The sequence below is a fragment of the Eubalaena glacialis genome, chromosome 1 (genome assembly GCF_028564815.1).
Source record: "Eubalaena glacialis isolate mEubGla1 chromosome 1, mEubGla1.1.hap2.+ XY, whole genome shotgun sequence".
NCBI classification, from domain to species: domain Eukaryota; kingdom Metazoa; phylum Chordata; class Mammalia; order Artiodactyla; family Balaenidae; genus Eubalaena; species Eubalaena glacialis.
Genome location: NC_083716.1, coordinates 37,519,607 through 37,534,237, shown reverse-complemented (window position 1 = coordinate 37,534,237; position 14,631 = coordinate 37,519,607). Strand labels below are relative to the sequence as shown.

The 14,631-nt window shown below is 40.6% G+C and overlaps 1 protein-coding gene and 1 non-coding gene across 8 annotated transcripts in view; both read right to left on the bottom strand.

The window, feature by feature from the left end:
- Window positions 1–14,631, bottom strand: part of PANK1 (pantothenate kinase 1) — a 112,044-nt gene that overhangs the window by 10,879 nt on the left and 86,534 nt on the right. For 6 of the 7 annotated variants that reach the window (XM_061173296.1, XM_061173371.1, XM_061173222.1 and 3 more), the window contains 3 exons: window positions 8,084–8,337; window positions 2,886–3,062; window positions 2,262–2,385 (listed from right to left, as the gene is read on the bottom strand). In XM_061173296.1, coding sequence (XP_061029279.1) covers window positions 2,262–2,385; window positions 2,886–3,062; window positions 8,084–8,337 — 555 coding nt within the window. Of the gene's footprint in view, window positions 1–2,261; window positions 2,386–2,885; window positions 3,063–8,083; window positions 8,338–13,331; window positions 13,435–14,631 lie in introns of all 7 variants that reach the window. The other variant, XM_061173439.1, reaches the window with a different exon arrangement.
- On the bottom strand, window positions 10,163–10,270 carry LOC133078931 (U6 spliceosomal RNA). Its single transcript, XR_009697976.1, has one exon. It is a non-coding gene; the product is annotated as a U6 spliceosomal RNA (small nuclear RNA).

The following is a 14,631-nucleotide window of genomic DNA, read 5'->3' as shown; positions in this document are numbered from 1 at the left end:
CTTAGAGGAGAACATAGGAAGAACACTCTATGACATAAATCACAGCAAGATCTTTTTTGACCCACCTCCTAGGGTAATGGAAATACAAACAAAAATAAACAAATGGGACCTAATGAAACTTAAAAGCTTTTGCACAGCAAAGGAAACCATAAACAAGACAAAAAGACAACCCTCAGAATGGGAGAAAATATTTGCAAACGAAGCAACTGACAAAGGATTAATCTCCAAAATATACAAGCAGCTCATGCAGCTCAATATCAAAAAAACAACCTAACAACCTAATCCAAAAACAACAAACAACCTAATCCAAAAATGGGCGGAAGACCTAAATAGACATTTCTCCAAAGAAGATATACAGATTGCCAATAAACACATGAAGGGATGCTCAACATCACTAATCATTAGAGAAATGCAAATCAAAACCACAATGAGGTATCACCTCACACCGGTCAAAATGGCCATCATCAAAAAATCTACAAACAATAAATGCTGGAGAGCGTGTGGAGAAAAGGGAACCCTCTTGCACTGTTGGTGGGAATGTAAATTGATACAGCCACTATGGAGAACAGTAAGGAGGTTCCTTAAAAAACTAAAAATAGAACTACCATGTGACCCAGCAATCCCACTACTGGGCATATACCCTGAGAAAACCATAATTCAAAGAGTCATGTACCACAATGTTCATTGCAGCACTATTTACAAGAGCCAGGACATGGAAGCAACCTAAGTGTCCATCGACAGATGAATGGATAAAGAAGATGTGGCACATATATACAACGGAATATTACTCAGCCATAAAAAGAAACAAAACTGAGTTATTTGTAGTGAGGTGGATGGACCTAGAGTCTGTCATATAGAGTGAAGTAAGTCAGAAAGAGAAAAACAAATACTGCATGCTAATGCATATATATGGAATTTAAAAAAGTGGTACTGATGAACCTAGTGGCAGGGCAGGAATAAAGATGCAGATGAAGACGTAGAGGACAGACTTGAGGGCACAGGGTGGGAAGGGGAAGCTGGGACGAAGTGAGAGTAGCATTGACATATTTACCCTACCAAATGTAAAATGGATGGCTAGTGGGAAGCTGCTGCATAGCACGAGATCAACTCGATGCTTTGTGACGACCTTGAAGGATGGGATAGGGAGGGTGGGAGGGAGGCTCAAGAGGAAGGGGATGTGGGGATATATGTATACATATAGCTGATTCACTTTGTTGTACAGCAGAAACTAACACAACATTGTAAAGCATTTATACTCCAATAAAGACGTGAAAAAAAAATATTGTGAAAGGAGGATGTCTCTCTTGTAACCCCAGAGTTCAAAGGCAGGGCTGCCATCCACCTATTATAAAGACTGCCTCATACCCTGTTTAACAGTCCACTATTCAACTAGAAGGGGGTTGGAAAGGGTTTCTGCAGTACCTGTAATGTTCTAATTCTTGATCTGTGTGGTGGGTATTAGGGGTGTGTGTGTGTGTGTGTGTGTGAAAATTCATCAGGCTGTACACTTGTGATTTGAGCCCTCTTCTGTATGTATGTCGTATTTCTTTTAAAATTGATATTTTAAAAAAACTCTATTACTGATGCTACTAGATTCTTTAGTGCTTCTTCTACTATTACGTATTCCATGCCCCCTCTTTCTTGTCTTCCTAATACAACTCAGTTGTATTACACATCTACTTTACACATCTTGTACTTCAGAAAAGGGTTCCATTCTTTCCAAAGGAATTTTGCAGTGTTTTAAAACATGTTACCAAAGCTTGGTCTGTCATCAGGTCCACCCTTTCTTGTGCCTGGGGCTCTGGCTGGCCTCAGCTGTAGCAAGCTCTCTGTGCTTTGATAGCCCTGTACAATGCTGCTTGAACTCCATGCCACAAGGCAACACTGTAAAGAAGCTGAAAGCAGAGAGAATATCGAATATTGCAAGTGGAATGTTTTACCTGCAATTATTTGCAAGGATGCAGAGAGATGTTCGCCACACTTCATTAGGTGTGTCCGTGAGGTTGGAGAGGTTATGGTATAGATTGTCATTTTTACCATGTTTCCACAGTTAGATGGTTTTGTCATCATCTAGTGCCTACTTAAAACTAAAACGTACTCCCCTCCCTCCCCGCAACACACGCCCCTCATGTTCTACCAGGTGTGACTATGAGGAAGGGCAGGTTTCCTAAGGATCTGTGGTTTTGTGAGGGTCAACAGTTATTGCACTGCCAAATGATGTTTATGAATGACACATGGCTTTCCCTAGGTTAAGGCCTTACCTCATTCAGTGCACACATCCGAGCAATGGAGCCAATGTTGTTGGTGATGGTGACCAGGGTGGCTCGGGCGAGGTCTTCCTTGCTGATGGAATCTCGCTTTTCCTTACTCATCATGTTGCCAAAGCTATGTTGGAAATATTAGCGAGAGTGTTCAAAATCATCCTTAGGCCCCATGCTTCCACCAAAGTACTGTGGAAAGCTTTATGAATAACTCTGATTGAGCTCAAGTGACCTGATTTGGCTACCATGGTTTACAAGCAGACAGGATTACGGTATGAATGGTTGGCTGCCCTTTTCTTAATAGGGACAAAGTAGCATGGCTATTAACGGGGGAAAAAAATTTTTAAATGCCTCTAGATATCTGGACAAGAATGGAATGGGGGAAACTGTTGCAGTTTTCCAGAACCTTCTTTCAAAGCTGCCTTATTTTAAGCACAAGCATCAAGAGCTAAACATCTCAGTGCTTCATCAAGGGCAGGAGATCAAGTCTGAGCTCCAATACCATAGATCCTTGCACCAGGCTGGTGGGTTGACATTTAAAAAAAACAACAACTAAATGAACAGCCAGGGTGGAGAGGTTGCCTTGTGTTTAATCACTACTGCTCCTAGCTACTTAGTCTCTACCTTGATGCTACCGCAGATCCTTGAAGGCCAAATCGTTCATAGTCTCCTCCGTAAATGTCCTTCACCAGCTTATCAACATTGGTGCTGTCGCCTTTAGCTGCCATTTCCAGAGCTTCTTCAAAGGTCTCACAACCAGTCAGCAAGCAACATAGGCCTAGGAATGTTCCACCTCCAAGACTGAAGGAACAATAAGGTTTATTTTTTAAGTTTTACTTTAAGAGATGCCCATCCAAGTCCCCAACTACATCAATATCACTAATATGGGTTAATAAGAACAGAAGAAAAACAAAGGGGCACTTGAATCAAAGTGCTGGGTGAAAAAGAGCTTTAGGGTAGGTTGGATTAAAAAAAGAGGGCAGAGACTAAAAGAAACATCAAGGAAAACTCGCCCTGAAGTTTAAGAACAAAACCAGAGAAAGACTCTCACTGATTTCCGTTGTGAGACCTTGAACTAGCCACTGACCTAAGTGCTTCACGCAATCTTCCCACCTATAAAATGGGGCCAAATCATGATCTATCTGCCTTATTTGGGTGGTCTGAAAGCAGCAAATAACCAGAGAAATGACCTCTATTAAAAAGAAAAAATACAAACATATGTAGCTAAACAAATACTTAGAAAAAGAAACTGTGTGTACCTGAAGCATAGTTCGTATCTATAGAGACAAACTCTGTGGTGACAAAACTGAACTGGGACGCTGCCCGGAACAGCTGGCCCCCAAGCTGTATCTTTCATCTGACCTTGCTTCTCTAGCAGAAATAATTTCATTTAAGCTCCTCAAAAATTTCAAAAAGGAAACCACCGATGGATCTCATATTGGATTTTTTTCTAATAAACTCTAGAAAAGGTTATTAGTACTTTACTTACCACCCAATAGTCAAAAAATAGTAACAAAGATCTTAAAATGGTTTCAGTGCTCGAACCATGTTTTAAAAGCTTTCAGTTGTTTGGGGGAAATTCTTCTAAAATAGTCTTTTGAGACAAAATTAGAAAGCAATTATGATAGTTGAGAGTGAACTCAATTGTGTATTAATATCAAAGTTACCTGAGGGGGAGAAAAGCAGATTCAGAGTAAAGCTGTCACCAGTGAGCTCCTGGCAGGAAAGAGCACTGATACGGCCATGAATGGGCCTTACTCTTTACCTACTAGACAGAAGAGCAAATGCACATCAGTTTGTTCTGAAGGCTCAAGAGCTGCTAGCCCTGGGAATTCCACATGTGTTTGGCTACTGGCTTTTAAGAGAAAATTCAAGTTGAGATCGAGGTTATTTTCAAAACTTAAATTTGAAAAAAGAAAATTTAGGGTAAATTATACTGACTGTCAATAACTGTTACCAAGAAGGCACCAGATTATAGACACACGGTTCTTTAAATCACATCTAAGGAGTAACTGTGATATTTCTTAAATAGCGATTCTTACAAAAATACATACTTGATTGAAATGATGGGTTCTCGTGGAAAATTAGGTAGCTAGGCACAAGTCACAATATCCAAACTGTAGGTGCAGTACCACGAGGACAAAAAGAGCTCCGTGGGCATTATTGCCTTGACACCTCAGTCACAGCAGAAATTTTGGATTCCCTCTAAGAAAGTTTGTCTTCATTTACATTTAACATGGCACCTCATGCGACGTCATTAGTTTCAGTCTAGAAAGCTAGCGTGGTTTAATGGGAACACTTTTTGGTTTGCGTGTCATCTGAATTTGCCTTGTTTTCTCTCTTTATATTCTTTTAAAAGGCTTGGCTCACATTTCTAGTTTCTACCTTTCATCCACACTAATAACCTTTCTTTGAATATCAGGTATTTGTATTCAGCAAGGTGTTCAACAACCAACTCCAAACATAGGCACCTGAAGACACTGGCTGACTTAGAAAGAAGGCAACTCATCATCTGATGTGTTGGTATGAGTGAAAAAGGACACGGGCTTTGTATGACTGGAACGTGACAGGTGACTCCAGACCAAGAATCGGAGCTGAATGGAGAAAGCGAGTATGAATTGGCACAGCTGGAGCACTGCAGATAGGAGGAAAGAATGCACGGTTGCAGAAGAGCACTTTATTAACATCTTCAGCCTGCTAACCACTCTCTAGTCTAGTGATTCTCTCGTTCGTAATCAGATACATGTTTGTTTCAGCAGACACACAGCAAGATCCTCAGCAAATCAGAGACCAAAACATCATTTTTTTAAAAAAACCCAACAAACTTGTAGTGAGGAATTTTAGGAAGAAGTAGAAGAATCCAATTACTGAATGTTCATGCCCTTAAAATTGATTCCAAAAGAATGAAATAAGCTGCACTGCTCATTTCACTGAAGTTTTAAAATTCTTTTCATTCCTCTTTTAATAGATTACACATTCTAACAATGTTAGCTGTTAAGTTCTGTTTTTTCAGTTGATTTCTATAATAAAATTGGAGTTGGTCAACAGAAATGTCGCTACTAATCTAGGATGCAGTAAAGTTACACACAACACTGAAACAAACCATTTAAAATCATATGCTTAAAAGAAAACTGATATCCTGTAACGATGTGGCTTCCTAAAAATAAAAATGCTTAATGGGAAAATAGGGTGTATGAGAATAACAAAAAACCTAGAGTTATAGCTATCACAGTAGGAGTAACAAAATTAAAACTGAAGCCATTTGCTTAAATCAGTGATTCCCAAAGTGTATTCCACACACTGATGTTCACTGCTGACCAAAATACAGGCACACCTCGTTTTCCTGTGCTGCCCTTTATTACACTTTGCAGATATTGCATTTTTTACAAATTGAAGGTTTGCAGCAATCCCGCATCCGCAAGTCTATCGGTGCCATTTTTCCAACAACATTTGCTCACTTTGTGTCTCTGTGTCACATTTTGGGTAATTCTCCCAATATTTCAAACTTTAAAATTATTATTATATTTGTTATGGTGATGTGTGATCTTTGGTGCTACTATCGCATAAGGTTTATAACCCACTGAAGGCTTAGATGATGGTTAGCATTTTTTAGCAATGACATATCTTTTAATAAAGGCATATACATTTTTAAAACATAATTCTATTGCACCCTTAATAGACTACAGTACAGTGTAAACACAACATTTATACGCACTGGGAAACCAAAAAATTTGTGTGATTCGCCTTATTGCGATACTCGCTTATTGCGGCGGTCTGGAATGGAACCTGCAATATCTCCGAGGTATGCCTGTAGTTTAGATCAGTGGTTTTCTAACTTGGATCAAAAAAAAACCTTTGGCAGAACAACTCTGGTTGGACAAGGAAGATCTGGGGCCCAGAGACTTGATATTTCATTCCCCTCCCCCATCTGTGGCAGCCCCAGAAAGGGCTCTCTAGTAACCTTCAGTCTCCTGTAGCACCTTTCCAAAACTACTGGTTAAAGAGAGCTTGTAAGGAAGCTTGGGCATCCACACAGGATTTGTTGATGATTGCAAATCAGTGATCATTAACTGGCATTTACCAATAACTGGAATGGATAGGCATTATTGCACATGTGACACATGCCAAACGTCACAATTTGGCTCATTATTCAAAGACAACCCAGATCCTTGGAACCCCCAAGTTTGAGAGAGTGTACCTGTGATATAATTCATGAATTTGTTAAGTGTTAATGAACAAAATTATAAATATCTCTAATTCTGGAAAATGTTTAGCTTGTTGTTACCTTGAGACTAGCTCTACCAATTCAATGGCTCCTTTTGGGAAGCAGTTTGTAGTTTCTTAAAAATTGTACCTTTCTCAGGAGATCACTCTCTTAAGGTAAAACCAGCTCAGCCGAATTCTTCATTTGTCTCTGGTAGTTCTGACAGTCCTAATGAGGCCATGGGGCCAGTTGTGATTCTCATGTGAGCAAGTAAGGTTAGTGCTGTATTCTCAGTGAGAAAATGTATTGACTAGTGGCAATTAACGTACACACCACAGCCTATATTCTGGACACAAGCAGGATCAGTCAGAATGTGTGGTTCAGGGTTTCTTAACACCACTAACTGTTAACATTTGCGGCTTGATACTTTTTTGCTGTGGGGGACTGACCAATGCACGGTAGGATATTTAGCAGCATCCCTAACCTCTGGTCACTAGATGCCATTATCACTGCACCTCCAGTTGTGACAACCAAAAAATGTCTCCAGACATCGCCAAACGTCCCCTGGGGGCCTCAATCTTCCCTTCCCCAGTGGTGAACCACTGATGTATGCAGAACCCATCACAAGTCATGTCAATACAGGAGAAAAGCAGTGCTCTCCTCCTAACGGGTGAGTAGAACCGCAGAATTTCAGTACTGGAAAAGCCTGTAGAAACTAAGAAACAACTCACTCACTTCATGGCACAAACAAGGAAACTGAGGCCCAGAGAAGTTACATGATATCTTCATCTATCAAAAACAAGGGTTTCAATACCATGTTTCAAAGCACACGCCACACAACACTAGTTCCTTAAGTTGTTCCTCCAAAACTGGGTTCTGTGGTCCAATAAGTTGAAGAAACACTTCATACCAAATCTTCTTAGAAGTAAGGAAAACCTGTCTAATTTTGTTTATACTACAATTTCTCAAAGACTTCTGACCCTGGATCTTTTTCCCGTGTTGAATCCCCATTAACAGGGAGCTGAGCCCACTGCCCTTGGGGAGTGTGTACATTAAGAAACATGGTACTCTGCTCTGCTCTAGTCGCAGGGCTGTTTTCCCGTCCACTGCACTCCCAAATTCCCTGTGAGGTGTGCTGACTATTCCAGTTTGCAGCTGGAGCATTTACCTGAGGGTAAAAAACACTCTTTGTAAACCCAATCTGGCTCACTGATTGGAACGACTATTTCAAGCAATTCTTCCTGTGCTAGGCACCAAGGTACTTCCAAAAAGAAGCCCTCTTTGACCATCCCAAGCATCCTTCCACCTGGATTCTACTGTACTTGTGGTCCCTGCCATTCACCTGGCACTCAACATGTCTGCCTTTGGGAAAATTTCTGGTATGTGCAACACTTTTTCCCACAAGCTGACCAGTTTCCAACCAAGGCTGTGTTTTATTAACCTTTCTATAAATCACCCTGTGTAACATATCCAATAGATCCTTTTTGGTTGGCTGAGGAGGGTAAGATCTTTCTTTTAAAAATGTATTAAATATAAATAACCTTTTCAGAAAGTGGTCTTCAAGGAAGAGGCCTGGGTTTAAGCACAAAAAGGTTCTTCTAGTGGAAACCACGTTTACCTGGTCCCTGTAACTCTTTTATAGTTGTCCTTGGAGTACACTGCTAGGATGCTGACACCTGAGCCCATGTTCACCAGCAACATAGGGTACGGGTTATCCAGACAGTATGGCCTTTTTTGACACAATTCGGGATTTGTGGGATTTTCGAAATAGTAACATTCCGGCTTGCCGTTGAAGCCAACAGAGTCAACGTAAAGCAGGCCCTGAATCAGACAGTCCAGTTCGTCCAGTTTGTGGAGCTGCAGGTCAGCAATCTGAAAGAGAAGGAGCCCTTGTGAGAGAGACCACTGCCACCTCAGGGGAAGCCCCCGGAAGCTTTCAGCTGAACTGAACATGTGTCACAAACAGGAAAAGCATGGAAACATCCTTCAAGCACCACGCTGTGAAATCTTGTTGAGAACCAGTCATTCCGCTGGAAAGGCAGCCTTTACCGGACGTCATGTCTACCCACGGTGCCTGCCAAGAGACAGGACCCTACCTGACAGCTGGCAAGGCAGCCACTAGCACGTGGAGTGGGCAGAAGGGTTGCCCCTGAAAGATACGTCCATGTCCTAATTTTCAGAACCTGTGAATGCTACCTTATTTGGAAAAAGGGTCTTTGCAGGTGTGATTCAGTGAAGAATCTTGAGATGCAGAGGGCATCCTGGGTTATCTGGGTGGGCCCTAAGTCCACTGACAGTTTCCTTACGAGACACAGGAAAGATCTGACAGACACAGAGGAGAAGGCCGTGTAAAGACGGGAGGCAGAGCCTGGAGAGCTGCACCACAGGCCAAGGAAGGCCGATGGCCACCAGACGCTGGGAGAGGCAAAGAATGGATTCTTCTGCCCAGGAGTCTCTGAAGGAAGTGTGGTCCTGCCAACACCTTGATTTCGGCCCTCTGGCCTCCAGAACTATGACTGAGTAAATTTCCATTGTTTTAAGCTGCTAGGTTTGCGGTAATTTGTTAGAGCAGTCACAGGAAGCTAACCCAGCATACCTCAGGGTGAGGCGACTGAGAATGTTCTGAAAGCAGAAAGGCTCCTACACTTCTTGGCAGGATACGGGGTCCTGAGGGAGGCATGTGAGCCTGGGAGCTGGGGACAATCTCCTATGAGCCCACACAGCCCAACTCTCCTTTTCCCAAGCCTGGGCTTTGGAGTTCGACAGACCTGGCTTTGAATGCTATAACTCCAACACTTACCTAATTGAGGGATGTGGGGCAAGTTACTTAACTTCTCAAGCCTCAGTTTCCTCCTCTGTAAAATGGGAATAATACCCACAGTGCAGTATTGTGAAGGTTACATGATAATAATATATGTAAAATGCTAACACAGGGCTTGGCAGGTGCAAAGGACTCAAAAAATATTGACTCTTTTATTAATAGCTGAGGTGGTCCCAGAGTGTCCTTTCATGCTCCTATGAAACAAAAACTCCTATTCTCCTAGGTACGGGGGAAAAAAGTAAAGGGGAATAAGATAGCTGAGGGCTAGCCTTAGCAGAGCATGGGTACTTTGCATCCTCAAAAGTTTATTCACGATCCTCAAGAGTGGTATTACTGCTGGCCCAAAAAAAAAAATCTAACATTCACCAACATGAAACTGAACCAATGATGGAAGATCATTTTTAAGTTCTAATTTAAATTTAAAAAATCTCTTTAAGAAAATAATAACTGGTATTTATTATTTACTATATGCCAAGCACCTGTACCAGATCATTTAATTCTCACAAAAACCCCATGAGGAGATATTGTTATCCTAACTCTATGGTTAAGGCTCATAGAGCTTAAATAATTTTCCCTAAGTGATACAACTAGCAAATGCCTCCTAATAACTCGCTGTTCTTCTCTCATCTTCATTCATAATGAGTCCTGCTTCTGGGATCTGGAAACCACCTACACAACTACTATACTTAGATATTTTGCCCCCAAAGCATCATCTTCATTATAAAAGTTAATAGCTAGAAGAAAACTTCTGACTTTTGGTCACTCACCTGAATGTCCCATTCAACAAAATCCACTGAATCTATACCTGCAGAGCAGAATTAGTTAGAATAGGTTACCAGCAAGGTGGTAGACGTCTTCTTTTTTTTTAACATCTTTAAAAATATGGAATGCTTCACAAATTTGCGTGTCATCGTTGCGCAGGGGCCATGCTAATCTTCTCTGCATCGTTGCAATTTTTAGTATATGTGCTGCCGAAACAAGCACTAGACGTTTTCTTGATACACAGAAACAATCATTCTAAATGACACTTGGTGATAAAGTACATCTATCTCATAAGTGATTTTGAACATTTCATTTTTCACCAAGTGAAACTTTTGGGTGAGATGCATGTCATGATTCTCGTGTTCAGGGGGTAATACTATAGGTATAAGGCTATCTGGAGACCTAAACGCTATAGTGACACAGCCGTGTAAACGCTATTTTCTCATCCTCTGGGATTCCCTGGCCCTATCAACGTCTTCCAACGCACTCACAGCATGGGTCACATTCTGGCTTGTTTTTGGTTCAGTGGGTGCCCCTGAGCACCACGCTGAAAGGCCTGTCCATAATAATGGCTTAATAAACATTTCTTAAATGGAACAGGGAAAACTGTCCCCTCCTGGATCACCACAAACTGAAAGGTAGCGATTTCATCACCCAGTCTTGGGGCCATAGGTTCACCTGCTTAAAAATTAATCGGAGGTCCATCAACAATATTGACAGCAGTGCCCAGAACCAACATCACAAACACGAACAGTGACACTGTCTGTTCAGGGGACATCCTGAAACTATGTTCGGGAAAAAGAAAAACCTGTCAGGGCAAGTAAACAAAGCATGTAGCTTTGCTCTGAAGGGAAAGATCTCACCTTTCCCCTCAAAATCACTTTCAAATAAAGTGCTAGCAGCAAACAAGCATCTCTTCTATAACATTTTACTGAGGGATGGATATTTCTGAAGCCTGAGGTCATGCATCCCCAAACTGGGAAACAGAAATATTAGTCACTTTCATTGAGACCTATGGAGACCTCCCTCAAAGGTCTTTTCCATCCAGGAAAAGGGACAGGCTCCCAAGTGTAAGCAATGAGTCAAATCATTACTTGGACAGTATGTTCAGATCCCAGCTATGGAGAAACACTCTTTCTTTGGGTTTAGTTTTCTTTATACCAGGGTAACAAAAGCAAATGCTGCAGGAGCCAGTAAAGGAGTGAAGTCCCTTGACTAAATGTTAAAGTAACAGAATGATGGGGATTGTGGCACACAAGACAATCCACACATATTTAAAATTCACTGCAGCCCGTTGTTGCCATGTGGTAATGGGGGCTTAATGTTGCCAAATGATTCTATTTCTCAAGAGCTGGAAATCCAGATTTTTATGTGAAAACTTCCAATTTTTAAATGCTGGCAGCTAGTTTTAAATTTTTAAAAAAATATCAGATCCAGCAAACATGCAGATGAAGCTTCAGCTAATGTGAACATAACCTTGTCACCAAGGTGTGCTGGTAAATGTTTAACAACCAGCTCTCTGGGAGCAAATGCCCTGGTTTATAGCATTTACCAATTTCCATGGTATAATCACTCCCACCATAGCCAACTTCAAGCTACCAACACGATGTCACTAAACACAGCGTTGGGAAGACACAATGCGCTCTCATGCACACAATGGGCTCTCGTGAGCCAGTAGGAGCTGACTTCAGCACTCCACTGCTTGTGACTCTCCTTAGCACTTTTGGAAAGTGTGAGTTCTGCCAATTCTTTAGGAATCATTAAGTTTAAACTATTCCCCAAACTTAACACCAACAAACCAAACTTGCCCTAAGACTCAAACTCTGTAAATAATGGAAGTAGGGGAAGAAATAAAGTAAAAAAAATAATTTTTTTTCAAATTACTACTATGATAAACTAACTTTGCTTTGCCTAAGTCCCAAAGTCACCCAAGCAAGCATGCAGTGGGGTTCTCAAATTTTAGGTGCCATCAGAATCACCTGGAGGGTTTGTTAAATCACAGGTCGCTGGGTCCCACTCCCAGAGTTTCTGATTGCATGTCTAACAATATCGCAGGCAATGCTGCTGGTCCTAGGACCACACAGACTTTGGAGCTGAAGAGCTGGGGTTAATGCATGACCCCACTCCAGTACAGTGACAACAGGCCTTCAATAAAATCACATACTCTCCCCAACAGCAGCTGCCCTGGCTAACCTGCAGGGCTGTTTTCAAGAATCCAGCGAGATGGCTGTGTGAACATGCTTTGGAAACATGAGTTATACGTGAATTTTATATAAGAAGTAAAATAACTCAGGTCTTCTTATCTCAAGTTGAAATACATTTGGAAACATCATTTCCAAACCGAAAACTCTAATTTCTCAAAGGAATTCAGTGATTCCCTGTATGATGAAATTAGAAAAAATATGGATTCTAAACACATGTTCAGGATACAACTGTAAGAGGTTCTCCTTATGTGCTTCAGTCTGTCAAAAATAAATACTATTATATATAAGATGGCTAAACAACAAGGTCCTACTGTATAGCACAGGGAACTATATTCAATACCCTGTGATAAACCATAATGGAAAAGAATATGAAAAAGAAGGTATATATATGTATAACTGAATCACTCTGCTGTATAGCAGAAATTAATGCAACATTGTAAATCAACTAGACCTCAATAAGATAAACTTAAAAAGGAACTAAATAAATAGCTGAGTAAATAAGTCTGGTAAAAACCATCCCGGGAGGTTCCATACCTACTCTCTAGGGACCCACCCCAAACCAGGTCCATCATTCTCCCGTGCTTGAGAAATGAGCCACCAAATCGTTTTGCACAAAATGAATAAAATACACATCTGTATGACACCCCACACTTCCCAAGGTGCTTTTGCTGACCCTGGCTCCATAAATCATAACGGAAGTGGCAGAAAAGGTTATCTTACTAAACCAAGAACAATTTGCATATAAAAATGGTTGACTCTGAATTATAAATTACACTCGGGGCTCTTTTCTCCTCACACAGGACAGCTAACTGAGACCTGAGAGAGAGATGAATTTCAAATATGTTCTGTGAGTGAGAAAAATAACAAAACCTCGAAGATGGCCTCTTCTTCCTGGCACCCAATGATAAAAGGGGTACATGAATGGCCAAAAGGGTCGAGCCAGAATGAAGTGGAGGATGACGGCATCTACAAAGCTTATGCTCCTGCAATATCACAAATCAGTCCCTGGATTAATGATAGGAACCCAGCTAATAATGAATGGTCTACTTAGATTTAGAATTTCACACATCCACAATTACCTTATTATCCCCTCCTGATGATTTTTCCACCATTATTAACTTTTTTCGGTTGTGTCCTTGGAGATTTCTGGCTTAATGAAGGCCAATTCTTAAGTCCTCACACCTTGAAAAAAATGTAGTGAAGCAATAAGAGAATCTTTTACTGTTTCCTAAATCTCATGTAAACCAAGTAAGATTGTTGTTATATCCTGCTTGTTTAGAAGGTAGGTATTTGTTTTCTTCTAAAAAATGAAAAGAGTCACTTCTAACTTCTAATAAATGTTAGTCTTGGACTGAACAAAACTTACAAGGAAAAGTATCTCTTGTAATGAAGAGCTAAGTGGACAAAAAGGATGACTTTTTTCTAAAAATTTTCTATCATTAGAATACTTTGCATTCTAAAGAGGACTCCTGTTGAAGTTGGGAAGTGTACTTGTGGATGAAAATATTAGATTTGGTACATAAAATATTCTGGTAGGTTCTTTAAAACAACACTCGCAGAACATAGACAGTGGGGAGAAACACAAAGTTAAATGAAATCTACAGGATTAAGTGCCCTGGTATACAACCACATGGGAGTCTCCCCTTTGAGAATCACTTTCTCAAATGGTAGGATTCTTCATTGGCCTACCAATCTCTTGGAGCATATGTTGTTTAAGTTTTTCTTCTGTGTTCCATTTTGTTGAATCATTAATTTTGAAGGCAAACTTTTGCCAGCCAGAAATTTGTTTGTGACAGTGATCCTAAAATGTTGAAGGAAGGAAGGAAGAGAGGGAGGGAGGGAGGGAGGGAGGGAGGGAAGGAGGAAGAAAGGAAGGAAGGAAAAGGGGAAAGGAAGAAGGAGGAAGGAAAAAAAGAAAGAAAAAGGAAGAAAGAAATGCAGCTTTGTTCAATTGAAAGTATTCTACACAGGGGTCTAGTTTAAGGCTTGTCTCGTGGCTTTGTAACTCTTTCTTGTACATTCTAAATTGATGAAGACTAGTTAACATTATCTAAGGATTTAAGTACATTTACTATATATGAAAAGGACACAGTCATCAGACATAACAATTGCTAACTATTCAGGGTCGGCTGAACACCATTTAGATAGCCCTAGTTACTCAGGTTTTTAAAATACATGTCTGCAAACTTGTATTATGCTCAAAAGAGTGATTTTATATAACAACAATGACAGGACTTTACAGGTATGTATATGCACTGCTTTATTATTTGTCAGATTGTTTACTGCATAGTATAGTAGTATATGTTGATCCTTTACAACTTAGTGTGCACCTTCAATTTCCCATTCTGAAAGGGAAGAGCTTGGATACATTATACCTAA